Genomic DNA, 19576 nt, shown 5'->3' with positions numbered 1-19576 from the left:
CTCATCATATTGTGAAAGGAATCTCTTGCAAGAGAGAAAATCACTCCTCTTGGGGAAGTAGCATGGGGTGGCTAGTTGGAGGCTTTTGATCCTGGAGCATTCCTAGCACATCCTCCAAGAGAGCAATGGTTGGTTTTAATGTTCTTTGGTATATGAACCTCTGTTCCAGACCATCCACAATCTGACCTAACCAACCTTTCAGAAATAAAATTGAACCACTGGGCATTTGCAAGGCAATGGCATTGAGACTGTTAAAAGATGGGTATCATGGAAGAGATGTGGACCTTCATAGAGCTATGTTTGCTTTGGAGATCCCAGAGAACTCTGCTGAGTATACCATTTAAGTGATGCCAGATGGTTTTGGAGGGTCAGAAAAGATAAATGGTGTTTGAAAGTGTGCTCATGATGGAAGAAAGTACAAATGGGGAGTAGTAAAGCCTTTTTAGGTTCCTAGGGAACTCCTTGAGGCAATAGAGTGCACGGAAAATGATAACTTCTCTCCTTAAGATATTGAATTTCTAAAGAGTTTGATTCTTTTCCTATAGTTGGGGATGAAAAAGGGGAAATGAGGTAAGGACAGAGAAAGCCCTGCTAAGGGAGTTAAAGTGCAGTTCCTATGTAGGAACATGCTGCTTAGGGCTTTGTTGAAACTACAGGATACCGAAACTGAGGGTGCTTTCTGTGAGTGCTGTGTCAGCTCTGGTGGAGAAGCTTTTGAGCCTGGCTGGAGTACAGCACTGAGATGCTTTGTGAGTGGCAGGTATCTGAGGCAGAAAAAAGAAAGAGTTGGATGGAAAGCCTGAGGGGCCCTGCATATGAAGTCATCCATGTCCCCAGCTAACAATGCCTCCATTAGCCTGGCTGGGTTTCCTGAGGACACTCAAACATGTGTTCAATAGTATGGAAAAGGCAAAGGACCATGAAGGTCACATTTCTGAAAACTTACCATGAGGCAGGAGAAAAGCATTTGCTCTTGTGTTGATGCTACAGATGTTATTTCAGAAGGCAGCAGAGAAGCTGATGATAGAAGGAGTGCACATCATACGGCCTTCAAACAAGACATTGGTGGGACTGCCTTTACTGAAATGCTTCGGTACTGAAAGACAAGGATAGCCTGCCAACTTCCTGCAGCTAATAAAACTTAAATGGAAAGAGGAAGAGAGGGAGGCTCCCTGGGTTAGGCAAGGGGGGGGGCACTTAAACAATTGAACTGGCTACTGAGATTACCTGTAGGACTTTGGTAGACATGTAGATGTGGACCAGGCTCAGAAAGGGACTCCTAGTATCAGCCTTGGGACACTGAGTGCTAAGGGGAGCATGTGTGGCCCAGCTGCATAAAAAGGGTTCATTGGGATAGGTTCCTAGACGTCTGCTCAGCAAAACTACCACCAGTCTTTTATTGTAAACACAGCCTTGTGCATGCTGACCACATCAGCAAGGAGGGGCTACACTCTTGTGATTCCAATGCTATGCCACTCTCCCTGTCTCTGTAGATGGACAGAGTCTCAGGAGGGCTCATGAAAAAGCTGCGGCATGCACCCACCTCTAAAGGATCAGGGCATAGAATGGCTCAAGACCAGTTGAATTTCTACATGACCCTGACTGACATGAAGGGCAGGTGGTAGGGCACATCATTATTCCTGGACCCCATGGTAAGAAATAGGGGTAGATTTTACCATGTAGCTCTTGGGTCATACTTAAGAGGTCAAGGAACCTCCCTCTGTCCAAGAACTGATAACACAGTGGCATTAGAAGTAAGGATGATTTCATAGGCTGATTATCTAGAAGGGTAAAACTGTGCTTCCTTCTCTCTTTCCTCTTATCCCACTCACAAATGGCCAGAGCTCAAGACCAGATCCTATTGTCTTTGAAGTGGCTACTATTCATGTGACAGCATCTGGGAACTGAAGAATCCTTCCCAGAACACCTTTGCTCAGATTTCAAAGAACCAGAAGGGTAGGGGAAGAAGTGCTCAGGGGAAAAGAGTCTTGTGAATGGGCCAGGTAACAATGAAGTTGAGTGGTGACTTTTCCTACTTATACCTAGGTTTACTTCTCATGCCCTGGCATTTTGGAGGAAGGGATTTTTGATAAGGTGTCCTAGCCATCATCTCTGAGTTTGTGGGTTAAGAATTCCCTGGCTCCTTTTTCTGTTTTACCTCCAGTTTAAAACTTTCAATAAAGGGAAGAAGACCAATATCATTGATTCCATGCTTCGGATGTTGGAACAATATTCTAGCAACTTGGAAGATTTGATCCGGGAACGGACTGAAGAGCTGGAAATTGAAAAACAGAAAACGGAAAAGCTTCTAACACAGATGCTACCACCGTATGTGTGAACACCTGAGGAGTGTGAATCCTTGTAACAGTGTGTTCTATTAAAAATAGAAAAAAAATTACCCATCAACTAACTGCTCCCTCCCCCTGTCCCGTACCCTCTTTACTCCCAGTAGGTTTGAGTCACACCTTCAAATCAAAGATGAATTGGAAACCAAGGGAGAAGAGCACACTTCCTAATTTCCCACTACCTGTGGATCATGCTGGTCATTTAAGTTTTTGGTGCTTCAGTTTTTCTATGTGTCACTTCATGACTTTGCCTGGAAGTTGACCAATTAAAAGGAGGCAGTTCTTTGAGCTCCTAGAAGAAAGTAGCAGAGTTGTTCTTCTAGGTTTTTTCTTCCTTAGTTCACAGCCTTATCTGTTGATACAGTTTCCAAAATTTCCAAGGCACCTTATCATGTCATAAGGTAATCTTCTAGGAGACAATAGGGGAAACTAGTCTCATGCAAAGCAGCCACCTAGGAACATTCCCCGAGTGAAGGGACATCTGAGGAAGAAGGATAGCTTGCTGAAAAAACACAAAAACACAGACAAAGGCTGTCTGTTCAGTGCTGTATTCCAGCATCTGGAACAGTGCCTGGCACATCATAAACACTCAATATATATTTATAGAATAAATTAAATAATTAATGTTTTCATCCAGATGACATCTACTTACTCATCATTTACTTGGCAGTGATTTTTGGAGAAACTGTGCTCTAGCAGATGTGTGTGTGACATGCAGGGAGGCCTATATTCTCTGAGGAATAGTTGTGTCTGCTTTTCAGGTCAGTTGCTGAATCCCTCAAAAAGGGCTGCACGGTTGAACCTGAGGGCTTTGACTTGGTCACCTTGTACTTCAGTGACATTGTGGGCTTCACCACCATTTCCGCCATGAGTGAGCCCATTGAGGTGGTGGATCTTCTCAATGACCTGTACACACTCTTTGATGCCATCATTGGCAGTCATGATGTCTACAAGGTAAGTTACTTAGCAGAGACATATATATTCTAGAAAGAAAATTTTTGTATGAGGCTTATTGGTATGCATTCCAAAACTAAAAGGTAGGATTTTACTGAATGTGGTTAGTTAGGAAGTAAAATTTAAATAGTATACCACTTCCATTGGTACCTTATTAGAAATGAAGGCCGGATAGAATGCATACAATTTCACACTTTACAAAGTAACAGTATGAACCCAGCAAGAGATTGCTAGTTAGATTTCCTTTGAGCTATTTTCTAGAACTGAGACTAAGAAGAGCAAAAAAGGCTTATTGTGTTTCAGTGGCTAAGTAACCACACTGTAGGCACTATCATGCTAGGTACTGAAGGGGAAGGGGAAGAAGCATTGATGTTTTGCCCCTAGTTGATGACTGCTACAGAGTTCCTCTTGGTAAAGCTTGTGTAGATGTAATACATGCTGCTAAAATTTGGTTTCCTCCCTTAGGTAATGTTTTTATACAGGGGGGAACTCTGGCATTACATATGTCAAAGAACTATTAGACCTGAGGCTCTTTGGGATTGCTACTGGGTAACCAAGAGCCTATTTAGTAGTCTGAGGTCTAGGGAAGTCATTAATTGTGAGGTTGCAAACACCTGCCCCCACCTTCCTCCCCCCCCCCCCCGCCCCTCCAGCTGTCAATTTCCACTCTTCCTATCAAGGTTGCAGAAGATGAGCAGAGAACAGATGACTACATTCACTCATTTCAGGTGCCATGCTTCCTTACCCTTGATTTTATGTGTCTTTATTGAGGCAGAAAATGACTAAAAATCTTACAGCTGTGCAATGCCATTTCCATGTTGTCTGCAACATGGATACTTGTCTTATTGATGGAGAAATATGCCCCAGGCATCCCAAACTTCAGACAGTTCCTCTGTCTCAGGAACCAAGGTAGAGCTGTGGAATGAGTACCTCCATTCATTGGATCCTTCACATTAGTCTGAAATGTTCCAACTCTCAAATCACACACAGGGCAGTGTGTTTATCTCAGATTAGGCAGGGCCCTTTCAGGTCAGGTACGGAGCCTGAGGGGTAGGCCACGCTACCTAAATAGGGCTCAGAAATAGACATCATACCTGTCAATCAGCAGGAGTACAAACTAATCAAGAAGCACACATGGAAACCACAGTGCAGGAAAAATCCATGGAATCAGACTACCTGTCTTAACTTGTTCAGCTCAAGCAGCTTGAAGAGAAAAACAAATCACCAAAAGCTAATTCAATTGAAACTAAAATCAAAGATAATTCAGTATGGGCAGTAACACAGCCACTGGTTTAATCAATGAAGCTGATACTGTTCAGACAATTGTTGGAAGTCTTAGGGCTGAGGCCATAAGATCTTTTGGTACTTTATGGCTGCAGAAGGGAGTTAGTAGGCTGTTTCCAGGAAAAAACAGGGCTATACAAATACAAAAATGAAATCTAACCTTTCACTGCTGTTTATTAAAAGCAACAGTGCGAAGTAAATAAAAATTAAACCAGAAGTGACTCACCAAACCTGTTTGTGTTTTCATTTTCTTTACCTATAAAATTGGAATCACCTCCCCTGGCACTTGATAATCTGAAATGAAAGTAAGAAGGTTACTTCAGAATTATGAAGTTGGTGCTTTGTTTACAGTTTCAATTGTCCTGCCACCACCCAATCTCAACCAGACCTCCTTCTATACATCCTCTGCTTTTTTGTGTGTTCTTATGCTGGCATACACCACCCACAATTCCCCACAGCAGTCTCACACCAAGACTAGGCAGTGCCCATGCTCCCTGCCTTCTAATATCTTCATCCATACTGGTGGGGACCCCTGGGTGACTGAATCATTTGGGGGAAGAGTCAACCACTATTCTTTGATAATGGCCAGCCAGTGAGTCTCTCCCTCCCATGTAACATTTGCATCATAACCATTGCCTTCTTCTGTGCAGGCAGGCATACATATTTGAGGGCAAGGATCCTCTTCTCAAATTGCACCAGGTAAGGGAGGCCCTGGATGGAAGCATGGTGAGGTACAAAGTCCCATGGATTCAAAGCATTATTGTTATTGCCTATATAGAAAGGCATGATGAGGGCCTATTGCTGATTACTAAACTTTCTCTGGAGCTGAGTCATAGCCACCATCCCATGGTTTATGTCAAGACATATCAGTTTGGTGATGATGATGATGATGATGATGGCTGCTGCTGCTGATAGCTTGCCCTTATCATCTACCAGACAGGTTTTAAGTGCTTTGGCATATATTAAGTTATTTAGTCCTTAGAAAACTCTGTAAGGTAGGTACTGCCATTATCCTATTTTACAAATAAGGATACTAAAGCACAGAGAAGTTAAGTGGCTTCCCAAAGCCATGCAGTCTGTAAATGGTGTATCTGGGATTCTAACCAAGGTGGTATGACATCAGAATTTCATGGTCTTAACTATTGCACTCTGTGAGTGCAGTTGTCTAGAAGAACATGGATTTTAACTTGATCCAAACTTATCCTAGCAGAGCCTGACTGGCACATTTCATGGAAATCCTTTCAGCTTACTTATCTTTTGGATTTACTTGAAAAGCTTCAATTTACTAGTCACCTAAGAGTGAGGACAGTTCTGTTGGGAAGATGAGGAACATAGATTGCCTTTCTTTACAAGTATCCAGCTCTAACTGCCCCCTGAAAAGCAGTTGAGGGCACGTACTGCTCCTCCTTAGATAGGTAGCACCAGGAGAGGAGGAGGTAGCTGGTGGAAAAAGACCCAGTTCTCAGACCCAAGGCAAAGCAGAAGGGACAATCTCTTCTACCTCCTTCCTCTCCCTTTCTCTATATTTGCCTTAAGGCTGCCCCAGCTCATTTACCTGAAATCATCTAGAGAAATGCTTTGTTAGAAGAGTGCCATATGCACTTTCAGCTAGGGGTCTCTTCCATGGAAACCCATGGGAGGTCCCAGAAATCTTCCCTTCCCCTTTCTCCAGGAATTACTTGGAGACTGATAGTTCTCTAGGAATGGCAGGAATCTGCAAAGTAGCTGCACCTATTTTAGAATCTCTGGGTGTGGGACCTATACATCAGTACTTTTTTCCCATAAAGCTCCTTAAATGATTCTAATGTGCAGCCAGACCTTGAACCACTGAAAGCCTTGCTCTGTCTTCCTCCCTTTACAAGAAGTAGGCCTCCATCATATTCTTTAAGCTCTGTGAAACATAGACACATCCACATGTGTGTACACACACATGCATACAACACACACGTTATTTGCCTGCTAATTCTATTTCCCATAATTCCCAGGTAGAGACCATTGGAGATGCTTACATGGTGGCCTCAGGCCTCCCAAAGAGGAATGGCAGTAGGCATGCAGCTGAGATTGCAAACATGTCCCTAGATATCCTGAGCTCCGTCGGTACCTTCAAGATGCGACACATGCCAGAGGTCCCAGTCCGGATTCGAATAGGCCTGCATTCAGGTAACAGCCAGCTAAAGTAAGAAAAGACATTCCCATGTGCTTCAAGAGAAGGGTAGAAAGGTGGGGGAGGGTATTGCTTCCTTGATTACTAGCAGCTGGTTTACCCATGTATCTAGCGCTGCATAGTTTCTTTATGCCTACCCAAGTTTTACTCTCTCGCCAGCACCTGCACTATCCCAGTGGGCAGCAGTCCTTGTCCTAGGTCCCAAACCCTTTCAGTCTACCGTTCTTGTTAGAGCCAACATTTCCTATGTACCACAAGGGAAGATTAGAAAAAGGGTAGTACACCCCTGATTACTTTATGCCTAACACTTCCCTCAATTCACTTTTATGACATACTCCTCACTGAATGCCTTTTCTCCTTGTGATTTACTGGTTCTTTTAGGAATTCCTGCTCTCTAATTGTGGCTGCTCCCCCATTTTCTGCAGTGTTCTGAGTTGTGGTCTCCTTGCTCTCTGAACATCTTGATTTCAGTTTTGCAACCCACTCCAACCTGGCTTTCATTTCCTACCATTGTCTGATAATCTCTTCCGTCTCTTTCTGTTCCTTAAATGTTGATATTCCTCAAGGTTCGGTCTTTCATCCACTGTTTTTCTCTCCTCACGTACTCTTTTCTCATTCACGTCTATGACTTAACTACCACTTGTACACTGATGGCTTCTGGCCCCACACCTTCAGCACAAGTGTTCCCTCTTAAGCTTCAGTTTTGTCTTTCAAGCTTGCTGCTGAAATCTCCTCCTGAATGTCCCATGGAAATCCTTTCCATGGACATTAGACTCAAATCCAAAACAGAATCGCTTTCTTCCTACATAAGCTTCCTCCTCTTCTGGTATTTATTCTCTATTTCAGTTGGTGGTACTATCACTCACCTAGTTATTCCAGTTAGCCTTGGGAGTGATCCTCCTTGACTCCTCCCTCACCCTGACTTTCACCATTCAACCATTTACCAAGTCTTGGGCAGTTTACCTTTTATTTTTATGTGTGTGTGTGTATTAAAAAATTTTATTTAATTTATTTTTAAATTTACATCCAAGTTAGTTAGCATATAGTGCAACAATGGTTTCAGGAGTAGATTCCTTAATGCCTCTTACCCATCCCCCCTCCCACAACCCCTCCAGTAACCCTCTGTTCTCCATATTTAAGAGTCTCTTATGCTTTGTCCCCCTCCCTGTTTTTATATTATTTTTGTTTCCCTTCCCTTATGTTCATCTGTTTTGTCTCTTAAAGTCCTCATATGAGTGAAGTCATATGATATTTGTCTTTCTCTGGCTGATTAAGGTTAGCATGATACCCTCTAGTTCCATCCATATAATTGCAAATGGCAAGATTTCATCCTTTTTGATTGCCGAGTAATACTCCATTATATATATATGCCACATCTTCTTTATCCATTCATCCACTGATGGACATTTGGGCTCTTTCCATACTTTGGTTATTGTAGTTAGTGCTGCTATAAACATTGGGGTGCATGTGCCCCTTTGAAACAGCATACCTGTATCCCTTGGATAAATACCTAGTAGTGCAATTTACCTTTTAAATATTTCTTGAATCTGTCTTGTCTCTACTCAACTCTCACTGCTCAAGTCTAGGCCACAAGCATCTCTTATCTGAGTCACTGCAGTAACATTTCCTTGCTTGTACTCTTGCTTCTTTCTATCCATCCTTCTCGTAGTCATCAGTATAATCTGTGTTGACTTGTCTCACCTTCCATTAGACTATTCATTTCTTTAAAAAAATTTTTTACATTAATCTCTACACCCAATATGGGGCCTGAACTCATGACCCTGAGATCACATGCTCTACTGATGGAGCCAACCAGGTGCCCCTACGCTATAAGCTTTTTGATGGCAGGAACCATATCTTACTCATGTTTGCATCCTGAATGCTTAGCACACAGCAAGTGTTCAGTATTTTTCTTTTAAAGAAAAGCCCTCATCTCTCATCTGTGCTTCAGTTTCATATCTCCAACCCTCCTTAGCACATCTCTTCTTAGATGATTCACCATTATTCTGAATTCAACATATCTAAAGCTTTAAGTCATCTTTTTTTATTTTTTAAAAAATTTTTTACTGTTTTATTCATTTTTGAGAGAGAGACAGAGTGCAAGTGGGGGAAGGGCAGAGGGAGAGGGAGACACAGAATCCGAAGCAGGCTCCAGGCTCCGAGCTGACAGCACAGAGCCTGACATGGAGCTTGAACTCATGAACCACGAGATCATGACCTGAGCCAAAGTTGATGCTTAACCGACTGAGCCACCCAGGTGCCCCTCAAGTCGTCTTTTTCCACAAACCATAAGCCCATGCCAATTTCCTCATGGTTGTCAGACAGCCAGCAAGTCTGTTGGTTCTCCTTTCATAACATCTCTCTTTTATCTCCCCTTTCTGCCTCCCCATCATCTCCTCCTTTCCAGTACTCATAACCTTTTGCTTGCATTACAGCAATAGCCGCCTAACAGGTTTTCGTGATTTTTCCCCTTTCAGTGCATTCTGTACACTGATCTGAGAATAAAAAAGAAAAGTCATTTTCATCATGTAATACTCTGCTCAAAATTTTCTAGTGGTTCAAGTTCCTCCATCTTGAACAACCCAATATTCAATCTTGTCTCCAGTTTTTCCCTACCCCCTGAACTAGGCAGATTGTTTTCTCAAAGAACTTCCCAAAATTCCATGCTCAATCCAAACCACAGACCAGTGATTCATGTCCCTTTTTTCCTATTCAAATCCTACCTACCCATCAAGAGCCAAATAAAATCCTACCTTCTCCATTAGACCCTTCTTGACTGAACCATGTCCCCCAAAGCATCCCCCCTCCCATTTTCTAAACTATTATAGTATTTTTGCCTGTACCATTTATCTTACCTCAACCATACATTGTTTTGGGTTGTTGCTTAATTCCTTCTTGTTCAGTAGCTTTTTCTCTTCAATTAGATATAAACTCCTAAAGAACAGAGACCATGTGTTACATTTATTTTTTTATTCCCCTTGGTGCCTAGCTCAGTGCTCAGTGAATGTATATGAATGGGTGAGAAATGAATTAAAATGAAAGATGTAAGTTTTGTAGTTCTTACTGATTTTTATCCTTATAAATTAAAGAAAGAACTCTTTGAAGCAAAAAAAAATTACTTTATTTAATTAAGGAAATAGCAAAAAGGTAATGCTGAATAATTTTATTTTATTTTTAAAGTTTATTTATTTATTTATTTTGAGGGAGAGAGGGGGAGAGAGAGAGAGAGAGAGAGAGAGAGAGAGAGAATCCCAAGCAGACTCTGTGCTGTCAGTGCTGAGCCCAACACAGGGCTTGATCTCACAAACCATGAGATCATGACATGAGCCAAAACCAACAGTTGGTCACCCAACAACTCAGGCACCCAGGCACCCCTATACTGAACAATTTTAAATAGAAACAGAGCACAGGCCAGAAAAGTAAGTATGGAGAACTTTTTAGATACTCCTGAATTAGGACTTCAGTATGGTGGCTGGGCTTTTTTTCACGTAATGTTCACTATCTGAATACCTAATATGGGCATATTGAGAGGTATAAATAAAAACATTCTAAGGACAAATAGAAAATATTCTTGGATTATCTATATATACTGCTTGTCTATGCCCCTAATACAAATGATTGAAAGTCAATTCTACTTCTTTTTAGATTTTCCAATTGTCTTAACAATAATTCTCTTGGGAAATAAGCCCCATGAGATCCCTCCTTCTAATCCTAAGACATATGAAAGGGTTACATTTTTTCATTGTAACAAACATGCTTGGATCCCAAGTCCCTGCCCAGGCCTTTCTGGCTTGGGTTTTATGCTTTTTTGTCCCTGTTGACAGATACAAGCACCTTGGGTGTAACTGTTATTTGGAACAAGAGCGTAAATCAGAAAGGTAGTCATGTTTGCATCATTATAAATGTGCTTTCTTGTAGGGCAAAGGGTTTAGTACTCATTATAGCACTTCCTTCAGATTCCCAGAGCTATTTGGCGGCAACTTTGTTCTTTTATGCAGCAGCATTCCTTCCCTTGGCAGTGTTCCTCTATTAACACTGGATGTATACCTGTTGACTGTAACCCCAACCGACTGCTACTCTACAGGGCCCGTTGTTGCAGGAGTGGTGGGTCTCACCATGCCCAGATACTGCCTGTTTGGAGACACTGTGAACACAGCTTCTCGGATGGAATCAACAGGGTTACGTGAGTACCTAAGTGATGGGATCGGATTGGAAAAGTGATTATTCTTTGAGAGGGGGAAGGAGAGCAGGGTACTTGGGATTTTAATGTTTTTTTTTTTTTTTAATAAAACATAATTTGAGAAGATTAAGGAGATTCTATACACATATTTCCTGGTCTCTAATCGCAAGCCAGTAGGGGGTGATGTTGGATTAAACATGTACCTTTCTTGTTCTAGAAATGAAGCTGTAGCTAAGTGACACTGAAATAGTCAATTTTCTCAAAGCAACTAAAAGTGTCCTTTGGGTAAAGAAAAAAATTGGCCAGCCGGGTGGGTTTGGGGAAGTCATGTTGAAAAGAGAAATAAGTAAGGGACTGGGGTTTTTAGTTTTTCAACTAGTTTGTGGAGACATACCCAGACTAAGCTGCCTCCTACAGTGCCGTTGTTTGATGCTCTAGTCCTCTTTCTGAACTAGTCAGGATCCCAGGAGTTCTGATTTTATCAAATAGCGCCCCCTCCCCTTGAATTGAGCTAGCAATAATCCCTCAACCTAAGGAATGTGGAAATCTGAAATAATTAATTCCAATTTGCCTATATATGAAACCTTTAGTTTCTATTAAAACAGGCATGGTATCAAAGATACCATTTCTTCCCCCCTTCTTTGGGAATAAAACTGTACAAACCATTATGCCATCTGTCTGTTGCTGGTGCCTCTTTATTGGTTATTTACTGCCACTACTAAGGCAATGTCAGAATCACAATGTGCTTTTAACTTTATCATGGTTGAGCAAAGCAATTTGTTTATGCTAATATAGGAAAAGTGTAGAAAACAATAATAGGTTCTATATACAGTTTACATGGATTATATGTTTTAAAAGCACTTAAGCTCTTAGCAACCCTGGCTCTGGCTGCTACTGGGCAAGACAAGCTCTTCCCAAACTCCAGCAGTATACACAAACTAGTCCCTGATGATATGGTGGCCTATATCACAGTGGGTGGTGCCCTGTCTGACCCCACTCCTCATCACTCATGTTCAGAAACAGGTTTGCACAATGGGTCCAGTCTTAGTCAATCTAGCCTGTGCAGCCATGATTAAGGAGGCAGCACGGAACTTAGAAGCTGTTGTCAGAATAAATTTTCTGGCATCTGGGAAAGTCTTCGAACTCCACAGACATGGCAGAAGCCATGGAAGTAGTCATCCAGGAAACGCTGCATGCATATGACTTTGTTCTTGAAGTGCAACCCAAGATGAAGTGAAATTGATCATGGAACCTCAATGCAGATTTGGCACGGTATTCTGGACTGATGTAAGCTTCTAGAAGACTGAAGTCATATTCTGGTCTGCACCAGGGAGACTCCACTCATTACACATTGGAAATACAGAGCTGAGAGAAGAAATTAAATTTTCAGATTTAAGCAGCACCTTGTCCAGTGATCAGCTAGAAAGAAGAAAATGGAGTGAATTATGCATAGCAGGTGTTTATTAAGCACTGACTGTGCAAGGAAGACATTGTGAGGGTTACAAAGAAACATATACATGTAGTCACAGTATTAAAGGAGCTGTGAAATATGGCAGTAAGCTCCACACCTGATTGAAGATTTATAAAGAGGTAGCTTCATGTTGGATATGAGATCAGGACATGTCATAGGTCTATTGAAAAATTAATTTCATCAACGTCTCCTTTATGCCCAGTTGAATTAACTGGCTCTGGAATGGAAGTAACTAGTGACCCAGTCATGGTGTGATTCTCCTTGCCACACAACTGGATGCTTGTTGGAATGAGCTATCTCTCTCTTTTGACCTGGGTATTCCCCACTAGTAGGATTATGACTGACGACCAGATGCTAGTTGAATGGCACACATAGTGCTGGCTAGGGACACCCAGATGAACATGTGGCTTTTAGGGACCCTTTTTGAGCAGAGGTTTTGGGTGACCATGAGTTAGTGAGGAAGACACAAACAATACTGAACTGTCAAAAGAAGGAAAATTATTTTAAGTACACAAAGCAGAAATTTCTTGCAGTTCTTTCTAGCCATGCCTTCCGGCTTTGATTGCTCTCAGCTTCTAAATGAATTATTTTCTCAAGTGTGTTTGTGAATGTCTTGGGCTTTTATTTAAGACCCAACTTGAACAAGGTTTTACTTCATAGGATAATAGTTTTCAGGAAAGTCAAGGATTCTACCTCAGTTTATAAATGATTGTTCGTCACCAAAGAATTATACTTGGTTTCTACATAAAATTTTTAGTTGTAATTCTCCATGTAGAACACTCTTATCCCAGGTTGGACTCATTAATTGGAAAATAATACATTTGTGTGTATACACAGTTAGATGTATCCATCCAAAGGAAAGCTATAAATGCACAATTGCCACAGAATGTTGACAGAGGTCTTGGGACATTTTTCAGTGATGTTTTATTTTAAGTGCAGCAATACTGAAAGATAGTTGTATAGATGTGTATGAAGAAAGACACCTTTTTGTCTCTTAAGTAGGATATGTAGACCTTGGGAGCTCTGCTTTAGCAGCAGCCTGTGAAAGAAGCTGCTGAAGCCGAACTTCCCTCTGAGGAGGTCACGTTTCAGCTGGGAGAACAGTAGTGGTAGCTGGTTTCTCAATCACAACCCTCGAATTAAATTAACACCTTTCTATTGCATGACCTTTCATCTCAGATAGTGTGCAGGAGGCTGATAGGTGCTACACCTAACACCTTATCTGGGTTTGTTGAGGAAGGCCATCACTCCTTGTTCCTCCTCCTGTGAAACCCTAACTGAAGCTCTCTCTCAGGCACTTTTCTTAGGGTCTCATTCATTTAGAAGCAGGGGTATTTATTACATTAATATTTTTCTCATTGATTTTACCTGAAAGGATCCAGAGTCATTTCTGTCTTTCTTTTTACAGCTTATCGCATTCATGTCAGTCACAGCACCGTGACAATTCTTCAAGCTCTAAGTGAGGGCTATGAAGTGGAGCTTCGAGGAAGGACAGAGCTCAGGGTATAATGTCCTTTTGTTTTTTTAAAATCAAACCACTTGGACACACCTGCTTCTGGAGAGGTCATGGTCTGCTGAAAGAGTTTACCTGGATGTCTGAGACTTAGAGCTATAATTTGGGTAGAATATCCAGCCCTATTTTCAGTTCCCAAGAGATTGTTCCTTTTTTCCTCGGTTTTCTTCTCTTTAAGTATGGCTACAATAATGGGGATTAAGACTCCTGAATTTTTCAGACTATGAGCTGTATCTTTCTCTCTTAAAGAATTGCCTTGAATTTGGTTTTTCAATGATCTGCACTATTATTTACATTTTCTAACTTCCATTTTGTTTATTCTTTGGCAGTTCTAGACATTGTTCAATAAGCTAAAGTTATTAGTGAGTTTGGGCTTTCTATTTGCCTTCTCAGTGGCCACCCTTTCTAATTTTTCATTCACACCATTAACCTTCCATTTACAGAGAGGCTTTATGACTTTCCCCAAGGACCAGGAGGAATAAAGTCAGTTCCTATGAAAGACAAACATTTTGTAGCACATTTTCTCTCTGTTAGGACTATCAATTGATCTGGGATTCAGGATTAGAATAATTTCCCCCCTCCTTCCTCCCTTTCTTCCATCCGCCTTCCCTCCCATTTTCCTTCCCTCCCTCCCTCCATTTTCCTTCCTTCCTTCCTTCCTTCCTTCCTTCCTTCCTTCCTTCCTCTTTCTTTCTTTCTTTCTTTCTTTCTTTCTTTCTTTCTTTCTTTCCCATCCCATCTCCACTGGATTCTTTTCATCTTCCTCTGGATAACCCCAGAGCCCCTGGCTGCCCCATTTATAAGAGACTGTATATATCTGATCATCTAACTTCTTCATTTTGAGCTGAAGAATCAAGGCCCAGAGAGGTGAAGTAATTTGATCAGGGTCACACAGTCATTTGATGGCAGAATCAGGCCAAAACCCAGGAAGCCTGAATTCCCACTCAGTACCCTTTCTATGATACCATTGCACAGGAAAATTATTTTCTCAATGATTATATTTGGGCAAAGCCACACCTGGGTCCTGAGTGATGCACAATTTGTTTCTGTCATTGGCATGCCTTCCTCAAATGGCAGCGATTTACATGTGAAAGGATTTCAGAAGTTAAAGGTTGGAAGGCTTGATTCTAGTTGATCAATTCCTTTTCTGGCTAGTTCTAGTTTGTCTCCTCCAATAGATCCTAATATCTTCTAGCAGGTCATTTATGAGGGGACAGAGGTTCCTTTCCCACTTCTGCAGAGAACTCAGTGAGAGGATAGGAGTGGCAATATTACTTGAACAGTGAATCAAATCACCCAAGGCTTTTGTGATCCCTCTATATATTGTCATTTCTCAGTAGAGGAGGACAAAGGCAGCTTTATCTCCTGTGGCACTTTCCTCTCTGTATTGCTGGGAAAAGATTCCCTCATTTAAAAGCTGAAGAGCTGAAGAGGTAACACTTTTGCAACTGAAAAGAAAAAATATACCCCCACCTTTATGGTTTTTATTGTACCCCAAATTCCAGTCAGAAATAATTGCATCACTGGGTGTTTTGAGTACAAAAGCAAGACTACGTCAAAAGGGCCCTTTCTAGCTCCATATTTTCCCTTAGCCCAGGGAATTTGGGAATGTACCACAGCAAGTTGGAGGAAGAGGCAGGGAGAGACTTCCCCTAAGGCCATGTCAGGTCTTGCTTATTAAGGTGGTAGAGGCTTCCTGATTGAGAGGGAGATACTAAGAGAGAAGAGAGAGGGCCCCAGGGGAAAGGAAGGAACAATGAGAAGAAAGAAGAGAATAGGAAGTAAGACCCAAAGAAGGAAGGGAGAAAATGGGAGCTCCTTTCTGCCTCTGTACCCCGGTCCCCCACCAGAGGCAGGTATTGGACATTACATAGTAGGGACTGGGGGACAGGAGATTCCTTGTCCCTTGGGGGTATGCAATATATCCCCAATAAGACCATATCACCAGCACACTTCACAAATTCTGCGCCAATATTTCCATCCCTCATTCAGTCTGTGTTGCTGGAAAGCAAGGAATGCTTTAGTACATGGGTCAGAAGGACCACACTTGATAGACCACCAGGTGTGATGGCAAAGATGATGGCTGAAAGCATCCTCTCCTTCCAGCTGGTTGAAGTTTGAAATTCTTCCATCAGAGCCTCTTCTCTTGGGCTCAAGGATTGGATCAACAACACTCTTTTCCCATTCCATCTCCTTCATTGGAATGATGACACTTTAAGTTGTTTCCCTTAGTAGAATCAAAGGTGTAGATTGGATTGGGTGAGAGAAGAAAACATAGTATAGTTGAGCAATTCGGTGGGTGGGGGTTACAAAGAAAGCTGTCAGAATGAGGAAACTGAGGTAGATTGGGGGAGGACTCATTTAGAGGTGACAAGCTCAGCCTTTCTGGGGAGTTGTCTTACTGCCCACTCCAACTCCCTCTAGTCCTGTACTGGCAACAAATCATGAGTGCTTAACTGGCCAATTCTGCTTTTTCAATATTTCTCTCCTAATGGCCTGGTGATATGTCATCTTATTACCTCTTTTCTTACATGATTCCTGTTTCAGTTACCATTTTTCTGACAAGTTGGAAGCTTCTTGCTGAGACCTTGTATATATCTAGACTTATCAGATGTGTTTACTAGGGCTTCTTAAGTAGATTTACATTCTAAAAAGACTTTCCCAAATGGTTGTTCTCAGCCAGTTTGTCCTTGCTGGAGGTGGACACCTGTGACCTTGTCTCTGAATTCTGGGGCTAAATAGTATTTGATTCTCAGACCCCTAAGCAGTAGTCTTGTTTTACTTGTGATTTCTTTTTTTCCCCCCAACCTCTTTCACCCCACCCTCAACCCCTTACACACACATACACAAGTATACACATGTGTAAGCACATGCACACATATACGTACACACACACACACACACACACACACCAGCCATCAAGCTAAGAAGTAATGAGATTGTATTGACATAGTCACAAAGGTCAGAAGGTCTGGGCTGTAATTCTTGTCCCATCAATGACTCAATGTGTGACATTGGACTTTATCTTCTCTGTGCTTTCATTTCTTCACATAGAGGCCTCTTTTTTGTGTGTGATTATCGGGAAGCTCATTAATCACAAGGTTTAAAATTCCTAACGGTTGCTTTTTGGCCTCTAGACCTGTCCCTTGACTCCAGTGTGTTGGAAAAGCTCTATGGTATAGAAGGAAGAGCACTTAAAATTTGGAGTCTAAGACGTTAACTAGACTTACTGCGATGATCATTTTATAATATTGAATCATATTGTGCACCTGAAACTAGTATAATGTTATGTGTCATTTATACCTCAATAAAAAATAGCTAAGTAGTAGTAAAAAGAAAATAAATAAAACTTGGAGTCTAGTAAAATTGGTTTCAAGTTCTACCTATGTTTACTTATTGACAAGTCATTCAATTTCCACAAAACTTAGTGTCCTTATTTGCAGAATGAGGTTAATAATAAACCCACCTTCCAGAGTTTTTGTAAGAATTAAAAAAACACAGGAGATGCCACAGTGTCTTAAAGGTGTCAGGCCAAAAATAAGATGCTATTATTTAGGAGACAGGGTCTCTGTGACTGCCTAGGGATTGATACCAAGTCAAAGGGTTTTCTTTAGGTTTTGGTTGTTGCATACTTGTCCCCTGTCCCCCACCTTTCTCTCTCTTCAGCAGAATTTTGGAAGTAGGGTGGGTAAACAGAGCTAGGATTCTAAGAATTTTCCTGGATGGGCTCCAAAACCTCAGAGAGCCCCTGGGGCTCCACTGCATACTCTTTCATTTGGAAGCTTGCCTGAGTCCATAACACTCCCATTCTCTTTTGCAAGCATTAGTTTTGGCATCCCAGTGTGTCGCAGGACTCACCCAAATATCTGGATGATCCTGGCATCTACAAAGCTCCCTTGGGGATTGGCATGCTGTCCTGATAGCCTCTAGATCTCAAGAAAAACAGCCAAATATGCTTGGGGGTTGGGATCCTCAAGTTTGAGCTTTAAAAGCATGCTTTAGCTCAAAGAGGTCAAATGACACCTTGAGTATTCCAAGTGCTCAAGGGTTGAGTTTTTTAGTTAATTGAACAGTCTATTTACTGAGCAACTATTCTGTATGAGACACTGTACTAGGTACTGTGAGGAAGACAGCTTAGGAGGCAGAAGAGTTGGGCTTGTATTTAGAGCCCACAGCATGACCTGACAGTGTTTTTAACTACACTGTGAGCTCCTGAAGGACAGACCCATCTCTGTATTTCCAGACCTGGTACAGTAAGGATGGAATAAATGTAAGAATGAGTGATATGAGTATATTTTAAAGTTGTTCATTTCTTCTGAAAACAGAGTGGCTCCAAACAGCCCAATTGTTTGAGGTTTAGGGTGAGTTGGTTGCCAACTTGGACTGTTGTGGTATTCTCTTCCTACTTTCCTATACTGACCTTGTTCAGAGCCTTGAACCAAATATCTCCAAAATGCTTTGAGATTCTCCCATTAACATGCTTATTATTATTATGGTTGTTGTCATTATTGTTAAGGAATGAATATATGTGATGTAAAATAGAGAACAATGGATTTGATATTTAAAGGGGGGAAAACTTAATTGGAATTTCTAAGTTAAACAATTTAGAACTGTGCCAAATGAGATCAGCCAAGAGTGAGACCATATTTCAGATTAATGAGTTGGAAACACATCCCATTACTTTTCTCAGTCTTAGTAAACACATTTTTTTTCTTATGGATTGGAGGCAATGAGAAAACAGACAAAAGAGAATTGAAAGGAGGAGAGTGAAACACAGAGAGGAGGGTTTATTGGAAAGAGGAGAGGGCAAAGCAGAGGCAGAAAATTTGGCTCCTCTGAGGTCATCACATAGGCTCTCGGGTGATCAGCTGGAGTTTACACTCTCTTTCTCTTCTCAGACCCATGGTTCTTGACAACCAAGGAATTGGGCTGTAGATGGAAGCCTCCCTGGGGTCTCTCTCTACCTGTAAGAATGCTTTCGCAAGAAAAGAACACTACAGAAATGTAGACTTCTCATAGCAGCCAGGATGCCCTGGTCTTTAAAGTTGCACATCCTGCTTTCCATTTCTATTCCATTTTTGGGGTTTTGTGAGAGCCTTTGGATGGCGAGTACTTTGGGGAGGTAGACTCTGAGTATACATACTCTAGATATGAAAGACAACAGGATGCCTAATGCCAAAACATAATGGCAGAAATGAGAAACAAAATCGTGAATTCAGCATTCAGAAGTTTGGTTACTATGAAGCCAAAGAGCCACACATCCCAAAGATGGAGCTATGTGGCAGTGGGTAGACAAAACATCTGGATGACAGCTTGTAGTGGTGTTCACTTTTCACCTGCATGCTCTGTCAGCTTATGGAGCATGCCTGAGCCTCAGGTATAAATAGCAAGGAAGCTGTGTAGGAAGGAAGACTCCAGGGAGTGGTGACAGGGGAAAGCAGAGGCAATTTCTGAGCCAAACTAAGTGCTTCTACCCCATTGACTATAAGGACATCTTTAGGAAAATCAGTTATAGTGTGTTTAAGATTTTGTGTATTTTCTATAATAAGGGCAAAGGCACAGAAGAGACCTTCTGGCTGGTTGGAAAAAAAGGCTTCACAAAACCTCTTCCTGTTCCCCCACCAGTGGGCAAAGATGGGTAAGTAGAGTTTTGGCTTAATTAGAG

General features: G+C 41.6%; 1 protein-coding gene across 3 annotated transcripts in view; it reads left to right on the top strand.

The window, feature by feature from the left end:
- GUCY2F (guanylate cyclase 2F, retinal) overlaps positions 1-19576 on the top strand; it is a 112020-nt gene that overhangs the window by 80215 nt on the left and 12229 nt on the right. For all 3 annotated transcript variants that reach the window (XM_045471101.1, XM_045471102.1, XM_045471100.1), the window contains exons 13-18: positions 2165-2328; positions 3107-3299; positions 6569-6743; positions 10832-10930; positions 13807-13901; positions 19461-19549. In XM_045471101.1, coding sequence (XP_045327057.1) covers positions 2165-2328; positions 3107-3299; positions 6569-6743; positions 10832-10930; positions 13807-13901; positions 19461-19549 — 815 coding nt within the window. The remainder of the gene's footprint in view (positions 1-2164; positions 2329-3106; positions 3300-6568; positions 6744-10831; positions 10931-13806; positions 13902-19460; positions 19550-19576) is intronic.

This window comes from Leopardus geoffroyi, chromosome X (genome assembly GCF_018350155.1).
Source record: "Leopardus geoffroyi isolate Oge1 chromosome X, O.geoffroyi_Oge1_pat1.0, whole genome shotgun sequence".
In the NCBI taxonomy this organism is placed as follows: domain Eukaryota; kingdom Metazoa; phylum Chordata; class Mammalia; order Carnivora; family Felidae; genus Leopardus; species Leopardus geoffroyi.
The sequence above is the reverse complement of the archived record's forward strand: the minus strand, read 5'-3'. Positions and strand labels throughout refer to the sequence as shown.